The following is an 18,655-nucleotide window of genomic DNA, read 5'->3' as shown; positions in this document are numbered from 1 at the left end:
TGTCACTGTTCTCTTGACCATCGAGCTGTTCGGTCAGCTGACAAGCACATAAAATCGATTAATAATCGAATATCGTTAGCAATTTTATCAATCGATCGAATGGCAATACTGAAAACCTAGCAAAGAAATTATTATCTACTGTTAAAACTAAGTGACGTCAAGTTATTACACGTAAACGTCATTGACATAAAATAATTACCAGCTTGTAATCATCAATCATCAAACGAGTTCAAATAATAATAATAATAATAATAATAATAATAATAATAATAATAATAATAATAATCCGTGACGCTACATTCCATGAAGAGCCAAGACCAACCAGCCGGCTGCTGGCCTCACGGCCACATGCCAAAGAAGAGGTGGACGATCATCCAACCAGTTCACATCGTAATAGCGTAAATTAATGTCTAGGCATGACCATAGACGGCAGGGACTGCCGGAATTTATCACAATTCAAAATTAAATTGGAAAATTTTGTCTTAGTTAATGTTTTTAGGTATTGCTAGAAGTATTGATTTGTATTTTTTTTCTTTTTCTTTTTTAATCTAGATTAAAATTGCAAGTTTCTTGTTTATGTTAGTTAATTAGTTAGGATACAATTAATTATGATACTTAATCACTCATTTAAAGTTTGTGTGACTGCAACCTGTGTATATTTTTATGTGGCTTTACTTTGTTTATAGTGTTTCTCTCTCTCTCTCTCTCTCTCTCTCTCTCTTTATTTCTTGTGTAGCTTTATTTTGTATATAGTGTATTTTTTTCTGTTTATTTCTATTATTGTATTTGTATTCCTGATGTTGTGGAAGAGAAGGCCTGATGGCCTTAACTACATCAGAATAAATAAATAAATAAATAAATAAATAAATAAATAAATAGACAAGTAACTTAGAAAGCCCTCCAATTCACTGTATACTTTCGAGAGACTATGGAAATTAATAAGCGACTGTTGCAGCTAATGGTGGCAAAAATCGTAATTACATCTCATGTTATAAAGCCTGATAGGGTTAAAAATCAAAACAGTGTTGTATACAGTTTTAATTCGATCATACATGACATTCTGATGTGAAATATGGGATCAAGCACATACACGATATCTTCAGCGACTAGACGGACTTCAACGAGTCATCTGTAGAACCATCACTGGAGCGGACTATCTCATCCGAAATAGCCAACTGTATGACGATCTTGGTATACTATACTTCTCAGATTATATCAAAACTCTTCTTATAAAATTTCTAGTATCCCCCACAACCATTCAAATCCACTAATAAGTAAAGATATACCGGCTCCTCTTACGTGACATTATCAATTTTCCCACTCTACTATTAGTACAGTTACGTTGCCTGGAGTATTTTAAGCTCTAACTTGCCACATGATCTTCTACACTTCTTTTAAAAGGCAAGGGTCAAATTCGACCTGGTACTTACGAAGAAACAATCATTGAAACACAGGAAAAAGAAAAAGCTTGATAGGTATTACAGGTACCCATTATACCAACAGTATTACTATTAGTAATATTTTTCATATTACTTCCAAAGCAGCATGTAATGATTTATCAGTTTATATGAAAATGTTATATCAAATCGTTCTCCAGTCGTGAAGAACTTAGTCACGTTAGCACACTGTATAGCAAAAAATAAATAATTAACAATAAAATATACGGTAATATACGCATAACTGATTGAACTGACACTAGCATAGTTTAGTTTTTACTGATCTAATTTCGTTACAAACGACACGATTATGATTTTGTATATTTTCAGAGTTGGCAGTGCTAAAGCCGGCATCAACGCTTGAAGGGGACAGATCGAGAAGGCGGTGAGTTGAAATTGAGAGAAATTTTAGATTAAAATGATCAACAATAGCACTGCATTCTGGCAAAATGTCACTTCCACAAACTTCATAACTATGAAAGTAATCCAGATTGATGATTATTAACTGTAACATTGAAAAAAAAAAATTCAGTCTTATCAACTCAGTAATTATTGTGGTAGTATCTCTTTTGGATTTCTGTTATCGACAGTTACAATCCATTCTCTCAAAATTTCAGTCTTGCCAACTATATGATTGTGGAAATGACTATTTGGATATTTATTGCACGGGTCTGCATTATGAAACTTTTTTTCTGTTGTTTTACATCTGATATGCGATTAACGGATTTTTTTGTGCTGAATTCGAAAATAATCTCCAGTTTTTTCCAAGAAGTCAAGTTGTCATACAAATAATAAAATTGTGAATAAGTGCTAATAAATTCATTACAACCTAGAAATGAAGTTGTAGCTTTGTGAAACGTCACGAATATTATTTTCAACAAGCATTTTGTGAGGAAAATCTGGATTACAATTTGCTATTAACAATTACATTCATGACCTTATTTCAACATTATACTTCTAATTTCTCCTTTTTGACCTCCTCGAATGTTGTTCAGAGCAGTCCCTTTTCAACATGCAGCAATAAGTCACCATGTTACCACTCCATTTCCCTTGATACCTCATTTCCATTTTTTGACGTCTTGGTGAAACCTTTCACCTTGTTCCTCACTAAAATTTCCTAAAGTATCAGGAATATAATATAAATAGATGCCAGTATTTTCAATAACGACAATGCATTCACACTAAATATCAGTTTTATCGGTACCAACTCAGTTATTGTGGAAGTTACCATTTTTTATATTTATTGTGAATAACAACAATATACCGACATCCATTTTGAATCAGAAGCTCAATAGTAGTGAAAGTGATTATTTGATAGTCTAATAATCAATAATGGCAATGCATTCACACAAAACATCAATGTCTTAAACTCAATAATTGTGGAAGTGGCCATGTTGGATGTCTGTTATTACCTAAGATAATGCATTCAAACAAAACTTTAGACGTAATTGTGGAAATGAATGTTTTTGTTATTACTTATCGACAATAAATATCAAGTCCTACAAAATGTAACTAAGTTTTTCTAACTGAATGCTGAAATTCTGAAAGTAACCGTTTTCGGTGAACACTGTCAACACCAAGGAGTTATATTACCACAGTCTAGTATACAGTCACGAAGCTCAATACGTAGTAAATATGTATACATTAGATAGTTGCTCACCACTAGGATCGCTAATATCGCCTCATTACAGGCAATGCACAATAGTACTGGCACAGTCTATTGTTTCTAGCACCCTCAAAGCTCAAGCTTCGTGACTGTATATAGTAGATTGTGATGTTACTATTATAACTAATTGGTCAACACGGAAGTGTATAGCAACCTATGGTTGTGCTTCAGTGTACAATGCCGACGTTTCATTTCGTAGAGTTGGTTGTCCTGCGTGCTCACAAGGCAGGTAGGGAGAGGTCGTTAAGAATTTCTTTCAACAAATCCATTTTGGATTTGAAGCGTGGACAGTCAATGGTTTGCGATAATTGAACCATTGAAAAGAAAATAATTCTCTCCTATATGGATATCGGAAATTATATGCTATATGTACTTAGATATACTACCGGTCAAAAGTTTTCGATCACCTATCACAATTACTGTATGGATTTGTGGCTAAAACAGGGATTTCGTTTTGAATATTCTATCGCATCATAATGCTAGAGAGAGAAAATATTTATTTTATTGGTTTATTTAGTTTTTCCGATGTGTTTGTAAATTGAAATAAAGTATATAGTTGTTTTTCATAGCTGATCGAAAACTTTTGACCGGTAGTGTAGGTACGTACGCACAACAAATTCGAACATCACAAAGGAAATGTCAAGTAAAAGATTAATTGAAGAATATAACAAATGTGGCCTCGTTGTAAAGAAAACTAGATACGTGCGTGAGTGAAAGAAGTAAAGATTTGGTATTGAAAAATAACGCAACAATTAGATAGTGTGAAAAAAATATATTTAGCAAACAAAATAATGAACAATAGGCCTAGTAGATAGAATTTCTTTAATTTTACAATGACCAAATACAGATTGACAATAATAAGAACTTCATTTAAGGGGTTCAAGTTTCGTTACTTAAAATAGTATGAAAATTTATTGGTACAATCTTAAAACAAAAAGTTAGAGTATAAAAATTGGAAGCCCGTGAAAAGTAACAGTCTCTTTTGAAATATACTGAAAGTTATTTTGTATTGCAATTTTGAATTGTTTAAAAGTGTTTCATTACAGAGTAAATTCTGAATAATATTATCAGCGTATTAAAGAAACATATTTGCCTTAATTTGTTGGCATAAAGATGTGAAACATACCTTATTTATCTGTACCATTGTTCAGACTGATCATCAATATTTAAATATATCCTGAATTACGAGATATTTTATCTGTTACAATATCAACAACTTTTCATTTAACTCCGATTCAATTGCTTATCAGGATAACACAAGCAAAACGATCTCCAATCTGGTAAGCAAAACTGTCTGATAGTTTTTTTTTTTCAAGTAAATATAATAATTAATACAGGAGTACATATTGTTGAAGAAAATAATCGAGTGAAATTATTTGAGTAGTGAAAAAATTTTCAGCTTCTAGAAAGTTATTCAAGAACAGTTTTTTTTCTCAAACTTGAGAGTTTCCGTTAATCGAATTTTCTAATTTTTCACTAGAATATTATTTTCCTTCGATATTTTTACATTCGTGCGAATACTAGCCAATGTACATTGTTAAACTTAACTAGAACAGTTTCAGAATCATTAAACATTACAGAAATATGTTGGTCTTTATTGAAAGAACTATTATAATTTCTTTCAGATTTCACTTTCTTCAGCTACAATAATTTGTCATTATATACATTTTATCAGAATTAATATACACCAATTTGAGCTGATTTAAGAAAAATTACGAATTTTTCTCTTTTTCAAGTCGCCAAATGTTCGCCTTATAAATTTGGAGAAAATTTTTATCACAGGCACAATTTTAGAATAAGCAACTATATATTCTGAAGACATCAACTGCATGACCATTGTTATCCTCCTTTTGGCTTCCTGGTACCATACAATGTTAAAATTGAAATATACCGTCTATACTTATCTATCCATACTAGATAAGTATAGACGGTATATTTCAATTTTAACATTGTATTACAACCTGTTTATCGGATAAATCATACAACATGAAATTCCTGGTACCAGCTCATGTTACTGCTTATAGTATACCCCAAGTATTTGAAGCTGTTCACTTGCTCTACTGGCTCATTTAGTATTAGTATTCTCGAAATTGTAGTTAACTCTAAAGAAATCTTCTCGCTACTTTAAGAAAAATATTTTATAATTTGCGTGTGCCTAAATAAAACAGACGATCCTCTTAAAAAGCACTTCAGGTAAATTTGAAGTATATTATCACAGACTGTAGCTGTCAACTCTATTTTCAATTTAAGAAGTGTATGTATGCGGAAATTCATTGTTTCCGTTAAAATATATTTAAATTACGTAATGTGTGTAAGCGAACTTCTGAGATTAAGATTTTAAAATGAAGGTTAAAATTTTGAATAATTACCCTGAAATTATATTTTGTCTAAAAAATATTGTCGCTGAAAAAATTAAAATGTTTCATGTGTGTCTCCAAAACTTTCAGGCTAAGATTTTCAAAATAGTTTTTAAAAGATAGGTACAAAAACAGCACTGAAAATACAGTTTATCGTAAACGGAGGAAATACTTTTCCTGTTGATGAGAGTAATTAATGTCTGGTATGTGAATAAAATAGTTTAAAAAAATTTAGAACTACAATGTATAAGAAATTTGAAACGGTAACACCTATGTACGGGAAATACATTTACCGTATCTGAATATAACTTACATCTTCGTCAGTGAAACACGTTCTTAAATATGACGTTCCATAGGAAAAGAGATCTAGGCTTTCTGGAGTTAAATTTACAGCACGTCGACAGGAGGGTGCAGTTCTGTTTTTTGACGAGAAACACTATTTACATTCTTTCTGAACAACTAGAAGTTTTTAGTAATTCAAAAATCTACCAACAGATTTGGAAATAGTTCTATTTTTCACGAGAGCAGTGCATTATTTGGAAAAGATACCTTATCTTCCATAATGCAGTTAGCAATCTTCCGTGAGTGATATCAAGGTTATTTCTTTTCCTTAAATTATTTATTATTAATTTACATTATGTTAGGGTCAGTTTAATTAACTAATAATTTATGCTAGTATGTGTAATGTTCAGTTCAGTTTGTCAATTTTTCTAACCTAATGGGTTCTCAATTTTAATCTTCTAATTTATGCTTTCCTGAATATTTGCAGTTTTTTACAATCACATTAAATTGAAAATTTTTCCTCCATTATTTATTATACGAGTAGTAATCATGTGCTACAGTGCTACAGTACAATGATAATTTTGGCTCAAATAATGTATTTGTAATACCACCATGGTATTTGATCTGTCATTTGACAATTTCCCGTGGTTATGTTCATGACGCGTTATAAAGTGTTAGTCTTCCTGCCTTCTTTGGTGCCTCAGGGGGTTCGTTGTGCTACTCGAAGCTCCACATGAAAAATGTAGACAGTTATGCGCATGTGCGAAGCTGAAATCACTGCTCTGATTGGCTATTTTTACGCGGGAAAGTGCTGTAGTGAGCTTCAGCACAACACAGCTTGGAGATTGCAAAAGTAAAGCGTAACGAAAGAATGCTTGTTTGTGGAAGAATTCGGAACTATGTACAATGTATTTGGTAATTCAAGTGTCCGACTGCTGCTGCCATCTACCAGTTAAAGTTGCTGTCAACAGCTATACTATACTGAACAAAAGAGTGTTCCAGATACAAGTTGGATTTCTATACGGAAGACCTGACTTCCGAAATATAGATGGCTGTTCATTGTCACAATACATAGTATCCAACAATTTACAGGATCCATTCTGTGAAGTATCGAAGTTGTTAAATATTTTGGTTACAACACCAATGACCACTGCTGAGCCAGCAATATGTTTTTTTTCCTTGAAGCGCATAAAAACGTTTTTAAGGAACACTATGTCCCAGGATCGTCTCACTGCTCTTGCAATACTGTCAATAGAAAAGTGTATGATGTCCAAGATGGAGGGGTTTAACACCAAATTACAAGTTCTGCAGTACGAAAGAACGTCGTATGGACTTCATATTTCATCACTAGACGAGACTCCAAATTAAGATAAATACATAAGTGTAGGCCTCTACAGTAGGCCTATATAGAGATTGTAGCACACTCATTATTTTGACCACCAGCCGCTACTGGTAGTAATATGAATATTTGGTTAAATTAAATTTATCGCTTTTATTATTATTTTTGATAACGAAGTATAAAATTAAACTATTAAATCAAGATTATTTGTGTGATTCTTCTCTTTTTCATTGTGCTTTGTGTTCAGAATGTAGTGCGTTTAGATTTTCTTACACAACTTTGAAGGGCTTTTTCTACACACATTTAACCTTTAAAAGTGAATTAAGCATTGCATTTTGAATAATGCGAGTCTTTTTATTTAATTTTAATTAAATTTGGATAAAGGCAAGAAAGTAGAATATTATTAGGCCTATATTTTAACCTCCGTTCATTCCAAACGAGTCATATTATAATTATATAATCAAAGTTCAATAACTTCTTATTGTTTTAGGTTAGAATTTTTTGTAAAAGCGCTATAGATTTAGCATGAAATCCTCTGATATTATGCTAAAAGTGAATTTCAATGTTCTTCACCCTAAGGTTTCTTTTCCTGCGGAACATCACAAATAGGTTCTAAAAATTGTGTTAAAATCTAAAATTGCTTAAGACATTAAAAAAGAGTAAAAAATAAATAAGTTGGCTATAGCTGTCATTGTCAACAGTTTCGTTGAACGTCATTTGTTTGAGAATGTCAAGATCTTTTTTCAGAAGCGTCGGCCTAATTTCCATTAATTTATTCAATTCTCGAAACGAAAAACCTGTATTCGTAAATGCAGCCATTACCGTCAACGTACTGTTTTTGGAACAGGGCTTCCCTAACATACAGTCCCAACATGAAAGTGAAGGTCTGGCTAGGATCGTCCTCAAGGGTTCGCGCGGTGTGCGAGTAAGTCAGAGGCCTGTCCAAGTGGGGGGAGTGGAAAGAAAAGGTGTACTTGAGAAACATGGCCTCTTCCGCAGGTCCGATGTACTGAGAGTACTCCTGGCGATATCCGTGGACAATTCTGGACACGACCCAGAAGTATTTCTCTTTCAAGCAGACCAGGAACACTTCGTCGATGTTGGGGGCTGTGGCCAGCAACTTCCTTGGACCGCGTCCTTCGTGGACGAAGTCAAGACCGTGGACCTCGAACACGTGGCCCTTGAGCTGTTCCTTATATCCAGTCCACCCGCATTTCACTACCTCGCCCACACCTACCCCTGCTTTGCACTCCACCGTCCTCTTCATGCAGTCGCAGGAGTGAGCGTACATTTCATAATGAGGTAGAATCAGGGCGCAGAATTCGCAGGATTTTTGTATCATCATGGTGACTGCTTCGGTGAACAGGTTTCTGGTCACGGTGATAGGACCCCTGCAAAGAAACGTGTTCATAATGATATTAACGCTTACAGTTTTTTTTTTACATTATGTAACTATTATTCCAGAGACAAAGTAATTTAATATACAACCTTGAATAAGCAGGATCAGATTTTTTTTTTTGTTAAAATATTTTCGTGAACAGTGACAGACGAAATATCGTAATTATAGTTAAAAATATGACAATTTCGTAAACATTTTGTATTTATTTTTTTATCATGTAGTGTCATACACTCATATATAATCTTTATTACCTATAAGCTTATACACGGCATTGTACTTGCAACATTCATGGCATAATAATAATAATAATAATAATAATAATAATAATAATAATAATAATAATAATAATAATAATAATAATAATAACAGCAACAACAATAATAATAAATTATTAATAATGACAATAATAATGTCCTTTGTAAATCAGCCTTATTATTTACTTAGTTCAGTTGTATTAAAGAAACTCAGTCAGTGATCTATAGGCCATTAAAGAGAATAAAATAACTCTGAAGTAATTTGACTCCGAATTCTTTTGCAGCTAGCATAACAGATATACTGTATGCCCTTTAAATGAATATAAACGAATAGTTCAATTTTTTTTTTGTAGATAGTTAATTTTCCAGAATTATGTAGACCATGAAAAAATAACAGTAGGTCTACCAGTATTACAGTCAACATTCATGGCAAAATAAAAGTAAAAATGTATTATATTAACCGTAGTAAAATAATATTAATAAATATATTAATAATAAAATGTAATAATAATAATAATAATAATAAAATAATAATAATAATAATAATAATAATAAAATAATAATAATAATAAATATAATAATAACATAATAAAATGTAATAATAATAATAATAATAATAATAATAATAATAATAATAATACCCTTTGTAAACCAACCTTATTATACCTTTATTTTATTCAACAAAAACTAAAGTCATCAATTTGTTCTGTAGGTCATTAAAGAGAGTAACAGAATTCCGAAGTAATTCTGTCTCCTCATTCTTTCGCAACTAACAAATATAATATATCCAAATATATATTCCTTTCAAATTACTGAAACAAATGCTTTTTTTCCGTTTCTATTAAAATTATTAATTTTCCTAGAAACTTAATTTTCGCGAATTGTGTACACAATGAAGAAATAATAGTGCCAGTATTACTCTATGGTTCACAATCATTGATACATAAAAACAACTAAGATGTAAATAAGGTAACAGCAGTAGAAATGAAATGTTTTGCTTTCTATTAAAGACTGCACATGGGAATATAGAATTTAAAACATATAAATTAGGGAAGACCTTGAAATACTTCCTATATGATATTTAAGCAAATATCTGTACAGTCTATTGTAATTGGCGCTTTGCCCTGTTATAGAAATAAATAAATAAATAAATAAATAAATAAATAAATAAACAAATAAATAAATAAATAAACAAATAAATAAATAAATAAATAAAATAGAAACATATCGACAAAACTGGAAAGCTCGCATACACAGAATGAATAAAGAAAGATATCCTAAACAAATACAGTAGAACTTCTATTATCCATGGTAATGAAGGGGATGGACTGAACGGTTGATCGAAAAAATCTGATAATCCGTACCATGAGAGATTTTGTAATTTCCTCCATGGTCTTGTATTTAACTCACTAGGTAGTGGATCAGAAGTTCACTAATTTAAGTCTGGTTGTCAACGACGGGTTTTTAAGGGGCAAGGAAACCCTTTGTAATGACTGTCTCAGGGAAGATAGGAATAAAGGAGGTCTCATGTTGTAGATTTACATACTTTTTTACACTTTATCTTTGTTTTTTAATTAAATCGCGCAGTTGTAACTCCAATCTCGTATTCTGATGCGAGATGAGCCACAGTTTCTCTTTCTCAAACCATTCAATTATTTCCATTTTTTTTTTCGATACTTAGCACAACACGTTTTCTGTTAACACCCGTGGAAGACATTTTATATACAAGTTATACTATAGAAAGGCAATTCGAACAGTAGACAATGTTGTGTAACAATAAAGGCTTGTAATAACACTCTCTAACAAAAACATATGTAGAACCTACTAATATGATGTAGCCTACAAAAGAGTGCTTCATATAGTCTAAGTTATTTATTTCTGGAGAAAAAAGAGCGAGACATAGACAGTCGGATAATCCGCCAATCGGTTAATAGGGTGACGGATAATCGGGGTTCTACTGTAATAATAAAATTAAGAGGAAGACGAGATCGAGGCAAACCTAGAAAGCGAGAGACTGAAGTCGGAAGAGAACCAAGGACCTATAATCTGTGGACGACGATGATGATGATGATGAAATAAAAAAAGCTTGCTAAGTATTGAAATTTGCTGCGTGGAAGCAGTCAGCAGTAATTATAGGACGCAAGGAGTTTTTACAACTAATCTTACCTGCAGATAGGACATTTATCCATTTTCAGTCGGCAGGCTGGACAAATATCATGTCCGCAGAAACACAACACGACAGGAGGTACCATAGCCTCGTAACAGACGGGGCATTCCAGCAGCTCTAGTATCTGGCGACTCACCCGACGACAGAGTTCAGAAATTTCAGGTGTCTGCGAAGTTCCTGGAAATTGTGGATCCGCGGGCAGTCCTAAGCTATGTGGCTGTGTCGAAATCACGGCAGCTCCCTCAACTTCTGGATTTGAAGGATTCCGTATGGCTTCTGAAGGCACCAAAACTGTAGCACTCGTTGAAGGCACCTGAATTTCTGAACTTGCCACACTGCGGGGAGATGTTGAGTGCACTGGAATTATGGGACTTGTGGAATGTACTCTGGACGGAGGACTCCTGGATGATACTGAATGAACTGGAGATGGGCTCATTGAGGATATGTCACGTCTTGAAGTTGTCGGGCTCCCTGAGTATCTGGGACTTATCGGATTTGTTGGACTTATGGATGATCCCGATGGTACAGGTGACGAGCTCATGGATGACATTTCACGTATCGGTGTATGGCTATCTGGAGATTTGCGATATACTGGGTTTGAAGGACTTGTGGAAGTTTCTGAAGGTATCGGAGAAGGGCTCATGGACGATATTTCACGTCTCGAGTATATTGGGCTGTCTGGGGATCTGGGAAGTATTGGATTTGATCGACTCGTGGATGGTCGTGAAAATCCTAGAGATGGAGTCATAGAGGATTCTTGCTGCTTTGGAGAGAGTTGGCTCTTCAGGGATTTGGAATGTACAGCAATTAGGCTTGTAAAAGACTTTGAACGTACTCTAGATACAGGACTCGTGGGTGACACAGATGAAGGATTCGCCGAGTGTGCTCGACGTTCTGGAGATTCTGGGCTCGTGGATGATATCTCATGCCCTGGAGATGTGGGAGTAGTAGGAGATCTAGAGAAATCTTGTGTTGATCTTGCAGATGATCCAGAATGTTCTATAGGTAGAGGGTTCATGCTTGATCTCTCTTGTCCGAAATGTTGCTGATACACTTCAGCTGATACTAAGAGACCAGATTGAGATACAGACGTATCTTCGGTATTTTGCGAATGATCAGATGACTCTTGGGATGAGATGGGCGTTGCAGGAGCGTTCGAGCCCTCATCTGATACCTGATCAGCCTCGTTATCCGAGGAATTTCGTTCTGGAGCGTCGCCCATATTTGGAGATTAGGTTACGTTCTTTCACCTTCTCAGTTTTTAACCTAGAAGAGAAAAATACAATGTATTCAGTTCTCCAAATCCTGAAGAAAAATAAGACTAATGAATACTGCACCATACATTTATCCAACAAATATCAAAATATCCCTATATATTCAATTTATTAGGCCATTAGAGATACAGTAGTAGGCTTCATCACATACGTTGAAATATATTTAATACATTTGAAAAACACAAATATAATTAAAACAGTAAAATTTAACTAAAACAATGAAAACAAGAACTATAATCTTTTCGCTGTAAGAAAAATCCTAATATAAACAATAGTACATGACTGAAGTAAGGCTTCATTGGCCGCTGTTTGGCGCCATAGATTCTCAGTACGTGTTCCGCCTACAGTTGTGCATTCTGTTTCATGTTAAACATTTCCCATTACTCATCATGTAGGCCTAACCTCACTACTATGCATTCGTTTGCTTAGGAAACATTTACTTTATAATTACTGTAATTAAAACTCTCATAACTTATTATATACATTAAAGACTATTTTGTTTTTCTCCGCTTTTGAGAGGGTTTCCATTCTTATGTTTAATAACCACACACACCGAGGATGCAGAAGCCAACTACGAGTTCAAGTGACGCCATCTTGTTACAAGAACAGACTACCTCGGTATTACTGTTGGTATTCATCCGCATTCATAGTACATAACAAAATACAAGAGTAGCTTTTCTTTTACATATGAGTGAAGTTATGTGTTTCATTGTATTTAACAACTAGAATTCAATTTTTTATTTTCAAATAATACAAGATTATGGTTTCGAAATACGGACTATATTTTCCTGCGTCATGCGAGTGTTTCGACTGTGAGCCAATCATGGGTATGACAGCCACGTGCTTGTGTTTACATTAGGATTTTTCTTACAGCGAAAACAGTATATTTTGAAACTATAAAAATTAATGAAAACTCTTAATGTATTAATTGTAACTAAATATAATTACATGTATTTATTAAATAACAATTTCATGCAAAGTTGTATTAAAAAAACTCACCAAGAGTAAAACCGATTATTTAAAAACCAATTATAAAATCTAGTATTTAAAGCTATTGATTGGTAACTTATAATATTGACTGGGAAGCTTATTATACAATTTCATCACCATAACAGGGAAGTTTGTGTTGGTCTTCTGCAATCTAAAGTATATAATATTAATTTGTTCACTATTTCTAATTTCATGATCGTGTATATTGGCCATTAATGAATAATTTTCGATGTTAAGTCGAGAATTTATAGCTTTTTACTATTAATTTAAAACAATATTTCAATGATGAAAGATCGGTGGAACGGAGAAAAATTATCTCCGGCACCGGAATTCGAACCCGAGTTTTCAGCTCTAGTGCTGACGATCTATCCACCAAGCCACACCGGATTCCAATTCCGATGCCGGATTGAACCCTCTCAGTGTAAGTTTTCCTTCAGTGGCCAACCCTCATACACTATGTCACAGATGTGTGACAGTGGCACAATGTCCAACACTAATATGCAGAGGTGCACTCATTAAGAGTGACTAAGTGGCCGGGATCCGACGGATTGAGCGCCGTCTTAAATCACCAAGTGATTATAAACGCATATCACATTATTGCGATGTACCGAAGTACATATGATATTTCCGTGCAGGAATTCTGAGTTATCATATGATGAAAGATGGGTGGAATGGAGAAAAATTCTCCCCGGCACCGGAATTCGAACCTGGGTTTTCAATTCTACGTGCTGACGCTCTATCCACTAAGCCACACCGATTTTAAGCCTTTGTGCATTCATTTTATTCAGTAAAGACAACAAACTCCCCATTTCAAACCGATAATCTATTCTGGACGTTTTTCTATGCATTTTTACCTTATCAGTTGTAAAGACATCAAAAGTTACCGAGCTACATTATCGTTATGAAATGTAGCAAAAAGGGCAACCTGTTTAATGAATCCGGCGTGTCTTCTGTAATACGATGCAACTATCCAAAATCTTCTTCCACCACGAACCCCAAATTATACTGGATCATCTAATCTTTGGAATTACAAAAGAATTATTTTCGAAAGAAATTCAGATTAAAATCGTAATCTTGAAATATCAGAAGTACCGCCAATGAATATTTACGTAATATTTGCTGTTAAAGAACTAAACTGGTGTAATAATCTAACGTGGACTGATATTTACAAAGTTTCAATTTTTAATAGCGGTAATGTTTCACTTCCGCGTAACCCTGCTTTGTGCAATCGCTGTCGTTAAATGACGATCTATAGCGTACAGTTAGACGTGTGGTACGCCTACACATCGCAGCTTCGTTATACAGGGAAATCGAAGTGAATATAACTAGGCAATTGAAAATTAAAAATCAGATTTAACATGACAATGTGTCGGTTTTGCACGAAGTAGTCCAAAGTTCTTGCGAGTTAAATAGATTCATGGATGAAGTTCTTGTATAGCAACTGTTTTCTGTACAATGTAATTACGCAGCGACAGGAAAGGGCATTTTACTGTAGAGGAAATATGAAGCCTAAATCTAATAAAGCTTTACTGAAAATTATGCCAAGTCAAAAAGTTATAAATTATGCCGACATTACGAAACTAAAGAAATATACAGTACAGGGTGGGAGTAATGTAACTGTACAGATTTTAACAGCTCATTCCTTGGATAGAGTACAATATGCTAATAATATACTAGTCCCTAATTAATACGTACTTAGAAAGTAAAGTTTTACCCTAAATGTAACATTATCTTAATCGAGTACTATACGTATTATTTTGATCTCTACTTTTATCATTAAGAAACTGATTAGGAATCATTTCCTTTGCAGTTTAAATAAAATTGACGATTTTCTTCCAAATGAAATGAAAAGATAAACATGTATAGTTATTGCAAGTCATTAGGAAATATGGCAATCCTGCTGCAGTGATTAAGGGATGGACTGCTGGTATTCAGACCTCAATTCGTGTGTGTATTCGGAAGTGGGCCGACGATGCGCTGTTGCCGAACTATGCAGACTTTCATCCTAATTTTCTAATTAACCATGCATTTAATTACAAAATGCGTAACAGGTTTTTACAATTGAAGAGTCCACTGCAAGAATGATGGATGTCATTTGGAATACATTTTGCAGGAGAAGCAATTGAAAGTTTGAAATGCTTAGCGCTCAAAGCTTAACTGATATTTTCCGATCATTGCTGGACAATGACTAGCCTATGAGTGTTAATGCCATATAACTCTCTGTGTACGTTCTATATGTCTTAAGCTATGCATTGACAGTCTTGGCTCATTTTCGACAAAAAAGTGACATCCATCATTCTTGCAGTGGACTCTTCAATTGTCTGTTGATCGGCACGCTGACTTGCAGATCTGGAGGTCCCGGGTTCCATTCTTGAACTGTATTCTCGGGAAATTTTCCTTTAAGAAGGAGCGAATGTGTTTATGAGGTATTAATTAACAATGAAATATATATAGTATACAGATATCAAAATTGTCGTTGGGCAGAAACCTGACCATACGTCTCAAACTCGGGAGTGCATTCTTTTAGTCTGCAGTTGAACAACGACCGCTGGCTTTGTATTCGCGAGCTACTCACTGGCAGATCTCTTTCTCATCGACGCATAACGACTTCAGGAACTGACATAGGTTTGTTTATCTTAAAAAAAGTATTACCTACATACTCTGCCCTACTAAACACAGCGGTGGTAACCACACATTTTATGAAAAATGATAAAATTACGTAGGCTATAGCAATTCTGGGGAGTATTTTATACGTAATACTAGAGTTTTATGGTCGTATCGAGGCTCTAAATACCTTAAAAGTGATGTACAACTAGGTATTATTATTATTATTATTATTGTTATCCAAATATTGAAACCCTAGTTTACCTTTGGTATATTAGGGTTGTAGTTTGTTACATGTGAAATACATTATGTAGTGATAATACACAATTTTAAAGAATTATTAGTAGGTGTGAATCATAGTTACAATATAAATACACTAATTAAGAGACAGTAAACAATACTAAATACGTTATGCAATAATTACTTTCAGTTAAAACAAAATGAAATAAAATTAGAAATTATAATCGAAGGTGTAGAGAAATTGCAAGATTATTACATTAATTTGTGATCTTTTCATAATTTTAAGCAATATTAATGAGATAATGCACAGAATTGGCGTAGTTACAAATAAAACACCTATTATATAGTTGGTTTGCGATAGTAAAGAAAAAATAAAAACAAAATTACTTATGGTTACAAACTATATGCCTGTCATCAAATACTCAACAATAGTAAAATCTATAATACAAACATAGTTATTGTTGTCATTACTATTATTATGTCCCAAAGATAGACACCTTGTTTTACATAGTGCATTAGGATTTTATAACATCATTAATTTATATACAATTAACAGCTACAGTCTTGCGTGGATGTGGTGTATAAACTCTGTGAATTGTTTGTAACAACATTTTTTTCTAAGAAAATGGTAAAGGGGTGTGGAGTAATTTAAATTGCAATCCGAGATATGATATCTTAAAAAGTGTCTTTTCCTTTCGAACACTGGACAGTGAAAAATCAAATGTTCAACAGTCTGATTCTCTTTGCATAACTTTGTACAACTAGGTATGTGTATTTGTATAGGCCTACATGTTATACTAAACTTGTTGTTACATTTATCTCAGAACTAACTAGATTGCAGTTATATTCTCTGTGCTTAGTAATGCAATTAGTTGACCGTTATCAACTTCGGAGGTGAAAAATGCCAAATTCATTTAAATCTGGGTTTCGATTTACTACACAGAATCTACCGATTCATTCTTCTCAGACTAAAATTTATCTTCCCCTCCATACTTACCCATTGCTGATCTAGCAACGGAACATGATGAGGTCCTCTGCTGTAGTTTCTTTTAATATACCTAATCACAAACATTTGATTAAGATAACTAGTAGATAAACAATAATTCCTGACAATTTTTTTAAAGAAAAGAATAAGTTATAAATATCTGAATTTGGAAGTAAAATAGAGTATGACTAAGTTTCGAATTGAAGAAATATTGTTTTTTTTTGTGCCCGAGGAGTTCAGGCTCCGAAAATTACTTTAATATTGTTCAAATGTATATTTTAAACAGAAGTTTATATTTATGCAGTGTTTATCAAAAGACATCTTAACCAGTCGAACGAAATATTTACGCAATGAAGGCATGAAAGTTTACAACGATCGCAGCGCACATTCTTAATAAAGTGCTTGCACTTAGTTATATAAATATTTTTCCAGTGAATTATTAATTTGCTATTTTGGATACTTTGAGATGTATTTCTTGCTGTCCATCTTCGAAAGTCTAAAATAGTTATATTTGTATTTGCTTTTCTACTACAATACCTTTGCATTCAGGAAACTCTCACGTTGGCCGGACCACTTCTGTCGTTTGACTGCCTTAACTCATGTACAAGCGAGTGGGATATTTGACTACAGCTCAGGTCGTAAGGAACATAAATCGATCTTTCGTAATCGATACATTTTTAATCGACTTCCTAAATAATAAATAGAGATAATATCTATTTTGTTTAACACCACATTTTGAGAACAGTCAATGCAAATTATAAATATTAACTTATTTTAATAACAGAGTATAGCGAATTTGATGCCTTGTAATTTAATATCTGTTCTTCCCGAAGCTAATTTCTGAAATGCAGGAACTCGTTGAACTGACCTTTTATTAGCGTGGTTATTTTTTTTTCACGAATGTCAAGGGGCTTTCATAAATTAAGGTATTAATTGTATAAGAAATTGTAGTAGTCTATGCACAGATGTTTCAAAATTCAATCCAATTACTCTTCTCAATACGTACAGGAGGAATGGTTAATTAACAGCATATGAAAATACAAACTATGATTTAGAGAAGGAATATAAAGGGCTAGAACTATTCCCCACTGCGCTTATATCAACCCAAGTTCTACCGCTCAATATTCTATAATAGTTTTTCCACTGCTTATGTAAAGAGGGCTTTGTTTAGTCGCTCATAGCAACTTAAACAATGACTTTAATGCAAGAGTGAATATAATTTGTTTTATTTATACAACTAGCCGTACCCGTGCGCTCCGCTGCACCTGTTAGAAATAAATATAAAGTAATTACGTAATTAAAATAGGACGTTTGATCCAGGGAACATTCGTGTTTGTTAGAAGGATAAATCGTTTAATATGTTACTTAATTGAAATTGTATTTAAATAATTAAATTGCGATCATTTTGGTCCAGAGACCACTCATTTGGTGCAATGACAATTCCTTTAACATGTTTCTTATTTGTTATTACACGCAACTATAGTTTAATGAAGATTGACATATCATTTAGTTTTATTGTGTATACTTTATATTACTTGCTATATGGTTCCATTGAATTATGATAATAACTTAATTTTAACCCTTGTTTCTACGTCTTCAGTAAATGGCGCTTGGCCCACTATGGTTCTGAAACCTTCAAATAACTTAAATAGTGATACAGCA

At 33.4% G+C, this 18,655-nt stretch overlaps 1 protein-coding gene across 1 annotated transcript; it reads right to left on the bottom strand.

Annotated features, from left to right (window-relative positions):
- Positions 1 to 5,878: 5,878 nt before the first annotated feature.
- On the bottom strand, positions 5,879 to 17,581 carry LOC138701074 (mucin-1-like). The gene is made up of 3 exons (XM_069827630.1): positions 17,531 to 17,581; positions 10,900 to 12,166; positions 5,879 to 8,471 (listed from the first exon to the last, which is right to left on the bottom strand). Exons 2-3 carry the CDS (start codon positions 12,120 to 12,122, stop codon positions 7,853 to 7,855), a joined length of 1,842 nt encoding a protein of 613 aa, XP_069683731.1. The 5' UTR covers positions 12,123 to 12,166; positions 17,531 to 17,581; the 3' UTR covers positions 5,879 to 7,852.
- Positions 17,582 to 18,655: the final 1,074 nt, after the last annotated feature.

Source organism: Periplaneta americana, chromosome 6 (assembly GCF_040183065.1).
Source record: "Periplaneta americana isolate PAMFEO1 chromosome 6, P.americana_PAMFEO1_priV1, whole genome shotgun sequence".
NCBI lineage: Eukaryota > Metazoa > Arthropoda > Insecta > Blattodea > Blattidae > Periplaneta > Periplaneta americana.
Note: the sequence above shows the minus strand (reverse complement) of the source record. Positions and strands in the feature narration are given on the sequence as shown.